This window comes from Oryza glaberrima, chromosome 4 (genome assembly GCF_000147395.1).
Source record: "Oryza glaberrima chromosome 4, OglaRS2, whole genome shotgun sequence".
Classification (NCBI taxonomy): Eukaryota; Viridiplantae; Streptophyta; class Magnoliopsida; order Poales; family Poaceae; genus Oryza; species Oryza glaberrima.
The window spans coordinates 19,374,654-19,390,160 of record NC_068329.1 but is presented as its reverse complement, the minus strand read 5'-3'; the positions used below and the strand labels follow the sequence as shown (position 1 = coordinate 19,390,160).

The window sequence follows — 15,507 nt, the reverse complement described above, 5'->3', positions numbered from 1 at the left end:
ACTTCCCTTCTTCTCACACTAAAAAGAAGAGTCGTTCTCCTCTTCATCCTAAGCTTCTTTTCCTTCACCTGAGCGTCTGAGAAAACCGATCATGTCCCATCCTTCTAGAAAAGAATGGTTTCTTTATAGCTTCTTTGGGAATATATGTAAAATTATAATGACATAGTTCTGGATACGCAAATACTAATGGCATATTTCAAAACCAGTATATTTTTAATGACATGGGTCTAATTAACCCTTCTTTGTAAAACCATCCAATCAAATAAAAGGAGAAAAATAGGAAAACAAAACCATGGTTAATTTATCTCATGGCATATGGCATGGTTAATTGCTACTCCCTCTTTCAAGCTATAAGACGTTTTGACTTTGGTCAAAGTCAAACTGTTTTAAATTTAATTAAGTTTGTAGAAAAAAGTAATAACATTTTCAACACAAAACAAATTTATTATGAAAATATATTTAATTAGTGATTTGATGAAACAAATTTAGTATTATAAATATAATATATTTTTCTATGAACTTAATTAAACTTAAAACAGTTTGACTCTGACCAAAGTTAAAACATCTTATAACCTGAAACGGATGGAGTACTAGTTAGTAGGAAAATCCTCAAAGAAGAAAAGAAAAACAAAAGGAAAAAGGGAATGCAACATGAAACTTCATATGACGTATGTGAATTCGTAATGCCTTCACGTATGCTCACGTTTCCGATCATGCAGAATATATACATGCACACGCCGACGACGGCGAGCGTGTCGTATGTGTAGTGTACTGTACAGGAAACAGGATGGATGGATGGATTTACTATTGGTGCAGGGCCTCGGCTATAATTTTAATCTTTAGTTATTTTATACATATTAACTACTATTATCAATTAAAAATTACTGTATTACAGTTCGCCACCTGCGCAGAGTGTCGTACTAGCTCTGGTCTACAGACTACAGGTCGAAGCTGTGGCTGTTGAAATGGAAGACGGCGCCGGCGCGGTGGCGCCTCCCGCCGCGGCGGCCGAGGTTGTGCGACCTGCACTCCCTCGCCACGCTCGCCTGCAGCCCCGGCGGCCCGCACACCAGCACGCCCACGTCCGCCGCGCCGCCGCCGGCCTTCTCCGCGAACGCCGCGAACTCCGCTGAACGCAAAACGAAAACGAAAACAACCGCAGGTCAGGTTTATTAAGCACGTCGCGGCCCGGTCGCCCACAGCGCAGCGCGCCGGTGTTCGCGTCGCGGCATTGGTGTGGTGTGGTGCGTGGTGGCGTACCTTCGAACTGTGGCCGGCACCCGTACCGCGTCGTCTTCACCGCGGCGAGGCTGACGCCGCCGTCGGCCGCGTCGGCGCCGTTCGTTGTCTGCTCGGCCTCCTCCTCGCCGTCCTGTGCGCGCGGGACGGCGGCGGCGGCGGCGTCCCACCTGTCGTCCTCCGCCTTCCGCTTCTCGGACAGGTGCCACAGGAGGACGACGAGGCCGCCGGGGAGCGCGACGCCGGCGGCCATGCACAGCACGAGCACGAGGCCCAGGTGCCACCACGCGAACACGTTGAGGCGCCGCACGTAGTACGCCTGCGCCAGCGCGTACGCCAGGACGAAGCCCAGGGTGGACGCGGCGAAGTACATGCCCGCCCAGAAATTGTTCCCGGTGCCGACCAGCCCGGACATGGTCGTCCCGTTCTTGACGAACATGCCGGTCGCCTTCTGGTCATCCCCAACAATGCCTTCTTCCTGCAACCACAAATTGCCAAATGCCAATTGCCACAAATCTCATGGAACAAACGCATTGATCAAGAACTACTATATGCTCTTACCAATGGAGGTTGGGATTCTTGGGTCACGAAGGCCTGGATGTCGAGATGTAGCTTGTCAGAGACAGACGAGCTGATGAACTGCGCGTCGACGGCAGAAAGGAGCGAGAGCTCGTTGGACTTCTTCACCGACCACAGCACCAGCACATTCTTGGGCATGCATGGTTTGCCTTCCTCGATCCTATGGATTATGTCACTCAGGATCGCCAGGAACGGTGATATGCCGATGCCTCCGGCCACCAGGATGAGATTCTCGTACCTGAACAAATACAAGCACAACACAAAACAGAAATCTTGAGCCAAAATTCAATTGCCATCGGCACCAAATCACCAATGTTACGATTTAACTGAAAGCTCACATCAGGTGGTATGGCGATTCATGCCCGTAAGGCCCTTCCACGCAGGCGGTGATCCGGCCGGTCTCCGACTCAGAGCCATTCCTGCCCTGTTCCTGGGCATCAGTGATGATGCCCCTCAGTTTTTCAGTCCATGATCCAAGCACCTTGATCAGGATCGACATGTGGTATCTTCCATCCATGGGGCTCGAAGACACACTGAACGGGTGCCACTCCAAGAACGACAGCTCCCTCACCTGAACGAAGATGAAGCTGAGAGCATTGTACCGGATACCTGCAGAGCAGAGGCACAGATCTGTTCAACCAACTGTGGCAACATCGATGGATCAGTGATCAACAGAATGCAGGACATGTTCTTTACTTGCTGGCTTTGAGAAGACTAGTTCCACGGTTCCGCAAGGGCGGCATGAGGCCGAGATGATGTCCACCTTGGCCCTGGATTGCCAGAACCTCAGGAAGCGATCGAGCATGAAGAGGAAGATGGGTCCGGCCGAGAAGCTGAAGACGAAGTCGCCAACGTGAAATGCCAGGAACACGACGAAGATTATGTAGAGCTGGTGGGTGTAGAAGAAGAGCTCGAAGTATGTCTTCCTCACTGGGTGGAGTGATGTCACCCACATTAGCAGGCCGGCTGCCAAGCTGATCACACCGGGTAAGTTTGCCACTCCGATTTCTTTCCATGCAGCCAACTAACAATAACAAGAAGAAAAAAATTAGAAAGTTTTCACCAGATGTCTAACCTCCAAAACAGAGTAGATGACACTTGTAAGTTGTAACAACAGGTTTAACAGTTTTTTTTTAATATATCAGTGTATTCAGTAGAGTGTGATTTATCTGTTGCTTATTTACTTAAGAAGATGGACAGTAACTAACACACAGGACATTGGTCATAGCAAATCATTTGCCTGAATGATTCTAAATCATTCTTACTTCTCCAAGTAGATTCCCCTCGAGAGACCATGCGATCACATAGCATAGGCCATGTAATGTGAAGAGAGCCATTGTGAGATGGCCGAGCCAGACGTGGTATCTAGTAGCATGCTCAAATGGAATATCAATAAGCCGGAGAAGAACTGAACCCCTTGAGACAGGGAGGAACAGGAAAGCCATGCAAAACAACCCGACCGATCCGAACCGGAGGCCAATAATGTACAACAGCAACTCGCTGCAAAACGCATATACAAAATGTTAGAAATGTGTTGAGATCATGTAAAATTGATCTGAGTTAGCAGTACAATTTTCAGCAATATCATCAATAGTAGCACAAACTGCACATTTTAAATCAGTACGGTACATGTATGTAGTAGTGTATTCATCCACCAACATTTTTCTGAACATCATAGCTTGAGTTACATTCAACTACACTGTACTTCAGCATTGTTCTCTTTTCTTTTTATAAGAAACTTCAGTATCTACAGGGTTTAGTCACATATTGACACAAAAATATATATGTAAAACTCAACTCTTGTCACTCATATACTCAATACATGCATCAGTATTACATAGTTCTTCAGTTTCACTGTATCACACTGTTTGCTCTAACTACAGTATCTAACAGAGGCTACTCTTTCCCAAAAGATATAGTACTACTTCATATACAGTATTTACAGCATACCTGTAAGTAAGCGAAATCTGGCCAAATTTTGAGATGAGACTCACGCTCTCCACAGCATAATAGGTCATTGAATAGACAACATAGACGATAAACAGGACAATTCCGATGAATTCTACCGCGGAGACAACCCCGAAAGGCCCATCCACAAGAACAGGGAAAGTCCAGAGCCGGAAACACAGTGTCTTCAGCTTGTTCTTCCTGATACCAAAGAGGCAAGTAAAGGTGAGCTGTAGGCATGAATCAGGTCACTCTCAAATATAAGAAGTACGTAGTGCTACTTTCTGAACTTTGACGGTTGCAAGGTTAGATTTCAATCAATCGTGATGGTCTTCATATCAAACAGGCTCACCTACAGTCTGAATTATATAATTTTATTCATAAAGCAAATTTAATTCACAGAATTATGTGTGCTAGAATCAAGAAACAGTCTGAATGTTGTTCAGCGACAGATCCATCCCTGATTTTGTACTGACTAATAGTCTCCATCCCCGACAATTCAGAATAGAGGACTCATGTTCTGAATATACCCAACCAAAATTCCTTCAAAGAAGTACTACGGCCGAGTTTAGTTCCAAACTTCTAACTTTTTCATCACATCAAAACTTTCCTACACATACAAACTTCCAACTTTTCTGTCACATAGTTCCATTTTCAACTAAACTTTTAATTTTGACGTGAACTAAACACACCCTACATAACAATTTAGCAAGTTGACTAGAAACACCAGATTCCCCCCCCCCCCCCCCCCCCCCCCCAACAGAATTCTCAGATACACACAAGAAGATTAAAGAAAGACTTACTCCACATGGACATGGTCACTCGGGAAGACGGAGATGTAGACGTACGCCAGAGCCGCGACGATCAGAATCGGCGCGCTGAATGCGAGGAAAATACTCCCTGCAAGAACCAAGAAAAAAAGCTTTAGGTTCTTTCACTCACTTTCCCTTGCTTTTGATTGCAAAAAATGGGGGAAAGGAGAAAGAGAGGGGATGGAAAACTTGGGGGAGATTTTCTTGAGAATTCTCTACCGGTGATGCCAAAGAGGGACTGCTTGGTGGCCGCCATCCAACCCTCGAACGCCGCCTGCGCGGGCTTGGTCGGGTAGAAGAAGATCGCGGCGGCCCAGGTGAGGAACACCGCCCACATGAGGACCTTGAGCACGGTCCTGGCCAGCGCCGGCGGCGGCGACCCCTTGGCTCCCCCGCCGGCGGCGCCATTGCCGCTCTGCAGGAGCGGCTCCCCCCGTTCTTGCGCCATGGATGGCGTCATGGCGAGCGGCTGTGAACGGTAGAGCCGCGGAATCCACGGGAACTCGCGTCCTCCCCTCGACCAGCCAGGGCCAGGGGGCGCTGCTGCCGCCGCTTTATGCGGCCAAGACGCGAGGTCCTCGCGGGCGCCGGTCGCTGGCAATGGCGACGGCGATGGATCATCGGTGAGGAGAGTGTACGGGAGGCGTCATCGCCAGGTGGTTGCAGTTGGGGACAGTGGCCGAGCGAGCTTGGCGAGAGCCACACATCCAACGTGTGCTCCTGATTCGTGAAGGCCCCAGCCAACTCTCCGTATGCCTCGATAGATTTTTCAGCGGGTAATATATTTTTTTTCACAAATCTTTACAGATGATTTATTCCGTGAAAAAACCGGACAAATCTGCCACGGAAATCGCCTGAATTATCAGGGGGGGGGAATTACTGTACCACACGTTGGGGAGGGGGAGGGTATGTGATTATTGCCGCACGAACTGTCAAATCGAAATTCAGACGAATGGCTGCGGTTTTCATCTCGTTCGAAGGCGTAAACGCCATGGATATTCTCCCAAAATTAACCGCGGCAAGCTGCTGCACGGAGATTTTCCCCAGCCACGGGAATTTCCGGTGGCTGGCGGGGTGGGACAGCGCCGCGCGGTGGCGGGGCCTCTTATCCGTTCGTAGCGAAGGATTTGCCAGTTCGTGGGTGTGCTCGTGGTCCTCGGCGATCGACGGGGAAAGAAGGATCCGCGACTCCGACGTCTCCTCCGACGGGAGTAGCAGCGTCAGCGACAGGACTGTGGAGGGAGGGGTTACCCGCGGAGGAGAGGGAGACGAGGGCGGTGGGCCCGGCACACAGCTCCCGCGTGGGGCCCAGTGGCCCACAGGAGTGTTCGGGAGGAGGAGGAGGGGATGATAATGACTAGCGCAGGACTAATCAATCAATCAACTAATCTCAAGCCGGCCGTTTTGCCGGATTTGGATTGGACCACGTGGCAGGGTTGGATATGAAGATAAACTGGAGCTATAAATGAGTAAAAAAAAAGACATGTGAGCTGAAAAAAATGAAACATCGAGAGACTTGCCGTGGCCTCAGGAGAAGACTCCGCGTCGGACGTCCGATATTCCACCAAACATCTCCGCACGTCATCACACCACCTGCGTATCCAGCATGCAAAAAAAATCAGTCAGTCAAATGTTCCAGTTAACTAACGAGTGAAACATCAAGTTATTTAGTGTGAAACAAAAAAATCAGTAACTGAAACATTTAAAAAGTTTATGAGACATGATGAAGATACACGTTGAAACATATCGCTATCACATATGAAACAACCAATGTTAATGGACTGAAACATATGTTTTTCTTTCATCAAAATATAATCATGTGATATCTTGTTATAAAGATTTAATTACTAAGAATACAACGGTGTGATTGGATCATAGATTGGATAATTAGTTTGGGAGAAAAAATATTTTGAAACTTGTTAAAATGCATGCATGCATGTATGGATGAGGTGGAGAGAGAGAGAGTAGTGTAGTTAGTTTTGGAAATTTTATGAAACATGTTGAAGACACATTAAAAAATATCGCTATTACGTATGAAACAAAGAATGTTAACAGATTGAAACATATGACTATTTTTTATTAGAATATAATCATGTGACATTTGGTTGTAAAGATTTAATTACAACGAATACAATGGTGTGATCGGATTGTAGATTGGATAAGTAATTTAGGAGAAAAATCATTTTAAATATTATTAAATGAATGCATGCAAGCATGGAGTGGAGAGGAGAGAGAGAGCAGCAACAAGTATGCAGTAGCATGTCACTGGCAAAGGTGGCATGCAACGTATGTGCTGATGTGCGGTCATGAGTGTGGCAGTCAAGAGCCGTCCGATTTTTATGTTTGGATCGGACGACCGATTAGAAGTATTTTCGGTGGCCTCAGCTTCAAGGGAATTAATCCACCTTATCATTAGAACCATTGCATGTCTGTGTAACTGAAACCTTATCATTGCTAAGCTTCTGTCGACAGAAAATGCATACCTAAATCTTACAAATTTTGAATCGGCGGATGTGATTCGCGATTCGTGCTCCAGATGCTTCTTCTCCAACACCGGCGACCTCCTCTTCTTCTCCGGCACCGGCAACAACCCAAACTCCGGCAGAGGACCGACGAATTAGGATCTCAGGGTAGGGGGGTGGGAGGGGGAAGAATGGGGAGGTGGCCGGGCTTAGAAGGATGGCCATGGGACGCGGCGGCCCGGCGGTGGGCGGCAGATCGGGCGGGAGGCGAGGTGGCGGTGGCGGCACTGGAGCCGCGGGGATAGAGGATGGCGGTGGGCTGGCGTTGGCGGCGGGGGCATCTCGCCGCCGGTGGCTCGAGGAGGGAGGAGAAGGGAGAGGGAAGAGGGGGGAAGGGGAGGAGGTTAGCCGGGGGAGCAGCGGCACGCTGGGGTGGCGGCGGCGGAGGCAGAGGTGCGGCGCGGATCACGCTAGAGTGCTAGGGAGCAGCGGCGCGGTGTCGGGAGAAAGGAGTATGAGAAGATTTTTAGGGTTGGGTTTCTCTGCACGAATCTTAAAGTAATCGGATGGTCCATAATTTGCAAGATTTTTAGGGGGTTTTTTGTCAAATGATGTATAGACAGTCCCAAAATTTATATATGATAATATTAATATTTTTCAATGTTGGGGGCATGAATTATTTTTAGAAAGGGCATGAAAATAACTGTATGCTCTAATGGTAATAGTCAGGTGCACGCATTATATGACCCAAGAAGAGACCGGAATTATTTATGTTGTGAAAAAAAGAAGAAAACTATGAATACATGTCTAGCTAATGGATGATAAATGAAACCGTCGTGATGATTATTCGAGAACACAAACAAATGAATTAAAATTATTTTTTTAAAAAAAGTAGGTATTGAGAAATTGATATTTTAAACCATCATAAAACACATGTAAATATAATATACCATTAAAAATACTCCTTGCCTTCATAAAATACATTTTTTACTTTGAGGTGCTAATTTTGACAAACTATATTTTTAATAATCAAATTTTATAACATTAGAGGCACATTGACTCTGGTATGGTTCAGTAAAATTTCAACATTAAGATTACACACGGGCTATGAAAATAGCACACCAACAAGCGCGCTTATTTTCTAGTTAAGTACTCCCTCTGTTCCATTATAAGTGCGGCCATAAGTTTCCGTACCCAACGTTTGACCGTCTGTCTTATTTAAAAAAAATGTGAAAAATTTCTAAAAGTTAAGTCACACATAAAGCACTATTCATATTTTATCATCTAATAACAATAAAAATACTAATCATAAAAATATTTTAAATAAGACGAATGATCAAAGTTGGACACTGAAACCCACAACTGCGTTTACTATGGGACGGATGGAGTATTAGATAATTTAATATATATATATATATATATATATATATATATATATATATATATATATATATATATATATATATATATATATATATTAAAGAACTTTTCTATAGAAATTTTTTGATAAAACGTACCATTTAGCGGCTTCGGAAGCGTGCATGTGAATCAATATTCCCAACTTCACTTCTCTCGTTTCACACATGCATGTTTTGTAAACACCGATCACCGTCATCGCTCGGGAGAGCCCCTACATCGACCCTCGGGGCCAAGCCCCACGCAACTGGTGTCACCAAAGAGAACCCACGTAGCCCGCTTCCTCTCGAAGTGCTCAAGGCTGACTTCCTCTCCAAGTGCTCGATGGTGGCGGCCAACACCATGACTAGTTAGTGTGCTCTTTCTTAGGGGCTAGGAGGCAGGCTGGTGGTGGAGTTGGCATGGAGGGGGCAACGTGAGCCATCGAGCACCTCGTCGAGCACTAGAGCGCACGGAATGGTGCGAGCATTGGTCTTCTGCGTTGGCCGAGCTTTGTGCTATCGAGGCCGCGTTCTGCTCGAGTTGCACACTATGTTCCACAATAATTTGCTTCCTCGCTTCCACCACGCTGCGGCTCTGCCGCTTCTCGACAACACTCTCCTCTTGTTGCCACCTCCGGGAGGAAGGCCTCATCTGCATTGCCGTCGACCGATCTCCACCAAACCATCTTCATCGCCACTGCACCGTCCTGGCTATGCATCAGCTCCTGGTCATTGCCACGATATTCCTCGTTGTCCTTTATATCATTGGCCACCCATCGTTAGCTCTGTCCTTCGCGGCCCACACCACCGCATGGCCGTCGACCCTGCCTCTTCCACCTAGGCCCATTCCATAACCCAACGCCAGTCTCGCCTCGATGATTTAGCGTCGACCTCAGCCACTGGTCCACCTCCTCGCTCCCACGGTCACTCGTGATCTCTCGGCTTGATGACCTTCCACCTCCGTTGTGGGACGGGCCCCTTATGGCATCATATATTGGCGCGGTCGCATTCCCCTTCTACTATGCTCTGCTATGGTTGTCAACAACCGGCGTGGAGCCCATGGTGGTTGAGCGAGTATGACCGCGGTCAATATGTCACGTCAGCAGAAACTGTTTTTCAAACCATCAAAGAAGTCAATTTACATTAGTTTTTAAAGCTGAGGGAAAAATTATACTTATACTTAAGGGATGCGATTCGACAAAGGACAAAAGATGAGGGATGCATATTCCGAAAGGTAATACAGTACTTTATTATCTTATTATTAATTCTGACAGCTACCAGTAGCTACACCACCCGTCCTTGTTTGGCAAAGCTCATGTCCTGGCCCATATGATATATGGGCTGGCCTGGGAAAAGGGCAACAGGGCCACCGACCTAAGGCCCACGAGGCCCACAAGTGGGTCATCTCGCTTACTCTTGGACCCGGCCAAAAAATTCGTCTGCCTGATCACTTTGCCGTGTAGTACAGCGGCAACCAGCACAAGCTGAACCGAAGCCGACGATGCCTTGCACAGCAAATCTTACCCTCTCTTTTCTCCTCTCAAAGCAAGCGCTAGATCGAGCCATGTGGAAGCAAATCCAAAGTCAAAAGAGCAGCCACGCGCACAACTGAAAACTTCACCCCCAATTCATTCTCCAAGCTGATAACATGGTAGTCTTTCGGTCTCATCTTTTTCTTATATTTATGCTTATCAGCAAAAATTTAAATTTTTAACATAAAATATAAAACTGATTTTGAGGGGTATTTTTTTTATCAAAGTTTATTTTTCAGCGTTTGTTTTTAGATCGCTAAGAACACGTATATAAAAGTTTTATTCACAAATTACTTTTCATTTACAAATATAACGTTTGGCTTATTTCGCGAATAAGTGAAACGATGGTCCGTTTAGCTCAAACGCATCGCACGCATTTCAAATTCAAGCTGATAATAACATCATGAGTTACGATTGATTTCAAAATTGAAAACCAAATCGTACAATTCGCCGAAAGAATTGTAAACTCAGGCCTAATTCGCGGAGATTGCAAGCAATTCGCTACTAGCATTTTCCCGCCGCGGGAAGGCGGGAATAGCGTAAACGTAGAGCCGGGAGTAGCGCTAGCGCCCGCGCGCGCGCCAATCTCGAGGCGGCGCCACAGCTGGTTTCTTGGCTGCGTTGCCGATCGCCAGCTCGCCATGCACACGACCAAGCTCCGGATCCCCACGTCGCAGCAGCAGCAGCTTGACGCGGCGATTATGGACGGCGCGCACCGCTCGCCGGCGGCGAGGCCGCCGGCGCCGCCGCGGTCCAAGATGAAGGTCCTCCTCCTCGTCATCGCCACGAACCTCGTCTCCGTGTACCTCTTCTCCGGCGCGTCGCTGTCGCTCCGCCTGCCGGCGGGGGCGGCGGCGCCGAGCATCCACCTCTGGGACTCCTCGGCGCTGCTGCGCGACCTCGGCGCCACGCGCGCGGCGCTCGCCGCGGCGCGCGCGGAGGTCGCGGCGCTCCGCGCGCAGTGCAACGCGTCGTCGCTCCTCCTCGAGTCCGTGCTCGCCGGGCTCGGCGCCGCCCATGGAGACAAGCCGGCAGCGGCGGATCGAGGATTCAACGGGTGGCCCGAGGAGCCCACGGGCGAGCTCAGGCTTGCCACCGAGCCGCACCGGCTGCCGCTTGGGTTCTCCGCCAAGCTCGGCACCGACGAGCTCCACCCGGGCGTCGGCTTCGCGTGCCGCAACTTCCAGGACGAGCTCGCGCGGTACATGGCGTACGACGCCGGCGGCGAGTGCCCCGACGACGCCGACGCCCTCGAGCTGCAGCTCATCCTCAAGGGGTGCGAGCCGCTGCCTCGCCGGCGGTGCAGGCCGAGGTCGCCGGCGAGGTACGTCGAGCCGGCCCCACTCCCGGGGAGCCTCTGGTCCATCCCGCCGGACACCACGGTGAACTGGTCCCCCTACGCGTGCAAGAACTACACCTGCCTCGTCGGCCGCGCCCGCGCCAGGGGCGGCGGCGGCGGGTCGTACGAGTGCAAGGACTGCTTCGACCTCGCCGCGGGTGGCAAGGAGCGGCGGCGGTGGATGTCCGACAACGGCGGGCCCGGGTTCAGCATCGACGGCGTGCTGGCGTCGCGGGCGCCCGGGACGGTGCGCCTCGGGCTGGACATCGGCGGCGGCGCGGGCACGTTCGCGGCGCGGATGCGGGAGCGCGGCGTGACCGTGGTGACCACGACGCTGGACGTGGGCGCGCCGTTCAGCGCGTTCGTGGCGTCGCGCGGGCTCGTGCCACTGCAGCTGTCGCTGGCGCAGCGGCTGCCGCTCGCCGACGGGGTGATGGACATCGTGCACGCGATGCAGCTCGGCGGCTGGGTGCCCGGCGCCGTGCTGGAGCTCGCGCTGTTCGACGTGTACCGGGTGCTCCGCCCCGGCGGCGTGTTCTGGCTGGACCACTTCGCCTGCCATGGCCCGCGGCTGAACGCCACCTACGCCCCCATCCTGGACCGCGTCGGGTTCCGCCGCCTCCGGTGGAAGGCCAGCCGCAAGCTCGACCTCGGCGCCGAGAGGAACGAGTGGTACCTCTCGGCGCTGCTCGAGAAGCCCTTGACATGATCGAGATCGCCGTCGCCGCCGACGACACGCGTCGCCGACGGCGACGGTGACGGCGTTTGCGCTTTTCCTTAGCTGTTTCTGATTTTGCGCGCGTAGCAGTTGATGGACAGAGGAATGTTCAGATAATTCAGAAAAGAAAAGTAGCCTTGTAGGGGAAGGTGAGTGATATACTGAGATATTTGTGGCAAAGGATTCAGATTGTTTCCAGAAACATTATACGACAAATAATTGGGCGTTTGCTTCTTGCTTATTTGGGAGGTGAATTTTTATCGCTCTAGGGGATATCCACATTATTATTTGCTTATTCTTCCGTGCATGTCGTCTAAAAAGTTACTTAAAAAATTTGAAAAAATTGACAAGATATATCCACATGTGAGATCACTTCATAAACATGCAAATTCAAATTCAACATGTACAAGTAGAAAAAAACAAATTTAAGTGCAAATAGTACACACTATTCACAATCAAATTTGATATTTTTATTTCTACTTATATATGTTGAATTTGAATTTGCATGTTTATGGAATGGTATATTTTATATTGATTATCATATCAATTTTTTAATTTATGGTTATTTGAATACCATGTCAAAAATAAGGGATATACCGTTAAGGTATCAAAAGAGTTTCCCCTTACTTTGCTGTTCTGCTTTGTGCGGATGTGAGATCATACTGGGATTGTGACAGAGTATTCAGATTGTTTTCACGAAACATTTTCGAACAAATAATTCAATATATGAATTTGTTACATAACACTAAATGCCTCCTTGCATTAGATGAAACTACAGGTCCATTCTTATAAATTCAGTTTATTGTGAATAACAGTTGACGAATAGTTGTGTCTCTGATCCACCGGCTGACCAGATTAGCTGATATGATAGCTTTTGTACTTTTGGTGAGAACGAGTTGTACTTGTGCTGATAGTTCAGCTAATATATAAGAGAAACTACATTAGCGCCACTCATAATTCATAAATCGAGGGAACACGATCGATGGACAAAAACGGCTTATTATTAGGCATTTGGTATGAACAATAGATACGGTTATAACTTATTATTAGGCATTTGGTATGAACAATAGATACGGTTATAATCATACTAGAAGGGTTTCGCCGCGCGTGGCATGCAAATAGGGATTAAAGGGATTAAACAAAAGATTTACTCCATTGGCCAAAAGAGTACTCAAGACATAAAATAGCATACCGATACAAATGGCATTCATTAAAAATTGGATTACATAGGTGAGTACTTCAGTTGTAAACTGTATATGACTAATTTTACGTTTGTTATTGAGTGGCTTCAAACTTCAAAAGAACAAATTTCGTCTAACTAATACCATGATCTCACAAACATTGTACACATAACTCAAAGTTTGGCAGCATAATAGCTCTTTAAATAAATTGAACAAAATTCAAACAAACAAATCTCGTGGAAGCATTCGTTAATGGAAACTTGCAAACATATCTGGACTGGTCAATACCCAAAACATCACTCTTAAAACTATCCTTGCATTTGTTCATTACATTGTAAGAAATAAGCATGGTCAAGAACTCAAGATGTGAAAGGCAATGAACCCCTACAGGAAAATGGCCAAAAGGAAGCAACAAGGGGAAAACTGACAACTGAAAAATCCACATGAATAATTGCCGATGAGACAATGACTTACAACAGCCTCTCAAGGCCACATCATCACAATTATAGTGCTCCATTTGAAATAAAGAAATCTGAAAGAATGCATCCCATATTTTCACAATTCTGCGGACAAAGACTGCGAGGTACTGAGGTAGGCATCTATTACCTTTTATTCTTCCTAGTCTTAAATTCCTTCACATGTTCATACAAAATGCATTCATTTGCAAGTTAGTTTCTTCAAAAAGAGAAATATTTAGGGCAACAAGAGAACTCAAGTCACTTCATCAGTTGATAGGATGGTTATTTGCACAGACAGCTTGAGCAAGCCATCGACCTTAACATCCAGCTTAATGGTTTGTAACCAGTTACTATTTTTCCTTCTTTTAGAAAGGGAGGTTTCAGCCCAGTCAGAAATACATATTAAAAAAATGAAAAGACATCAGCTAGTGATCAACTAGAAAATTAAATATCAAACAGCAAAGGAGGTCAAACAAAAGGAATAAAGCCTAATTTCTGACATTGCAATGCTCTACTTTCTGAAATTTCTCTTATGAACCAAAAAAAAATGCATGCTCTAAACAGCGATGCTATGATGGGAAAATTAGCATGCTTAGCATTTTCTGCTGCTTCCTGCTAGCCTCCTTTTTACTGGTTGTTTCTTCCAGAGGAACTGGGAAATCAAATGGCAGCTACAACAGCTGAGCATGGAGCTGTCATCTCCAAGTGGCCATTTTCAGTTCCATGTACTTACCTTTGTTCTTCCAAGCTTGACTAAAGTAGTCAGTGGATATCACCATCTGATTATATCACAAATACTGTAAAGTAACTTATGCAGAGATTTAGAAGAAGATGATTAACAGCATAGTCAATCCACGGACCTTGTACTAAACCTCTGCAATTCATATAAAAGATAATTGGACCAAGAAACATAAACACAAAACTCGTAAACCTAATCCTTATGTCTCAACAGTCAAAAGCCCAAAGCAACTACTTTGCATTGTACATCTGGAAATTATTTCAAAAGGAGCATACTTCGATGCCAACATACTCCCTCCATCCCACAAAAAGCCAACCTAGGTGGGGATGGGACTCCACCTAGGACAACAAATCTGGATATGAGCAATCAACAAAGAAGGGCATGGACACAGAGCCAGCAAACAAAGAACATGCAAAGCGACACCTACACCGACGAAAACAGTACAAACCCGCCAACACACCATGTAGAACAGTAAAAATCATAATCAGTTGACACGCACGAAGCAACAAATATCCACACAAATCACCGGTAGATAGAAACAGAAAGAACCACCGCACAGAGCAACCAAAATGAAAAGTAATCGGCATAATTACCACCGTGCCTGAGCTAGTCAAAGATAAAAAGTTAAGGGTAAATGGTATGGTAAACCAGTCCTATAAAAAAGATAAGCAGCAAATCGAATCCAGCTACATGCATATCATAATTACCCCCCAATAACAATCGACCATCACTAATATAGTTCATGGGGTTGCTTTATTCATGATATATTCACCAAGACCAAACCTTCAACAGAAAACAGAACAGATAAAAACATAGTTCATGGGGTTGCTTTATTCATGATATATTCACCAAGACCAAACCTTCAACAGAAAACAGAATAGATAAAAACATGTACTCCCTCCGTCCCAAAATATAAACTTTTAGCCCTCAGGATTTGTCCCAAAATATAACAACTTCTCGACCAACATTCTTTTCCCAACCAATCACAACCCTCCACAATTCACTTTTCCACCTACCTCCACTACTCATCCAATCACAAAACTCCACCATTCACTTCTACCTACTTTCTCAATAACCGTGTCAACTCTAAACTTTCTTCTATTC

General features: G+C 46.9%; 2 protein-coding genes across 2 annotated transcripts; one reads left to right on the top strand and one right to left on the bottom strand.

The window, feature by feature from the left end:
- Positions 1-792: 792 nt before the first annotated feature.
- On the bottom strand, positions 793-5,301 carry LOC127771989 (ferric reduction oxidase 7, chloroplastic-like). The gene is made up of 9 exons (XM_052297956.1): positions 4,797-5,301; positions 4,569-4,665; positions 3,769-3,966; positions 3,084-3,318; positions 2,515-2,842; positions 2,157-2,427; positions 1,801-2,056; positions 1,261-1,717; positions 793-1,129 (listed from the first exon to the last, which is right to left on the bottom strand). The coding sequence occupies exons 1-9, from the start codon at positions 5,035-5,037 to the stop codon at positions 939-941; spliced, it is 2,274 nt and encodes a 757-aa protein (XP_052153916.1). The 5' UTR covers positions 5,038-5,301; the 3' UTR covers positions 793-938.
- Positions 5,302-10,609: 5,308 nt separating this feature from the next.
- Positions 10,610-12,239, top strand: LOC127770854 (probable methyltransferase At1g29790). Its single transcript, XM_052296634.1, has one exon. The coding sequence runs from the start codon at positions 10,610-10,612 to the stop codon at positions 12,014-12,016; it is 1,407 nt and encodes a 468-aa protein (XP_052152594.1). The 3' UTR covers positions 12,017-12,239.
- The last annotated feature ends 3,268 nt before the right edge of the window (positions 12,240-15,507 follow it).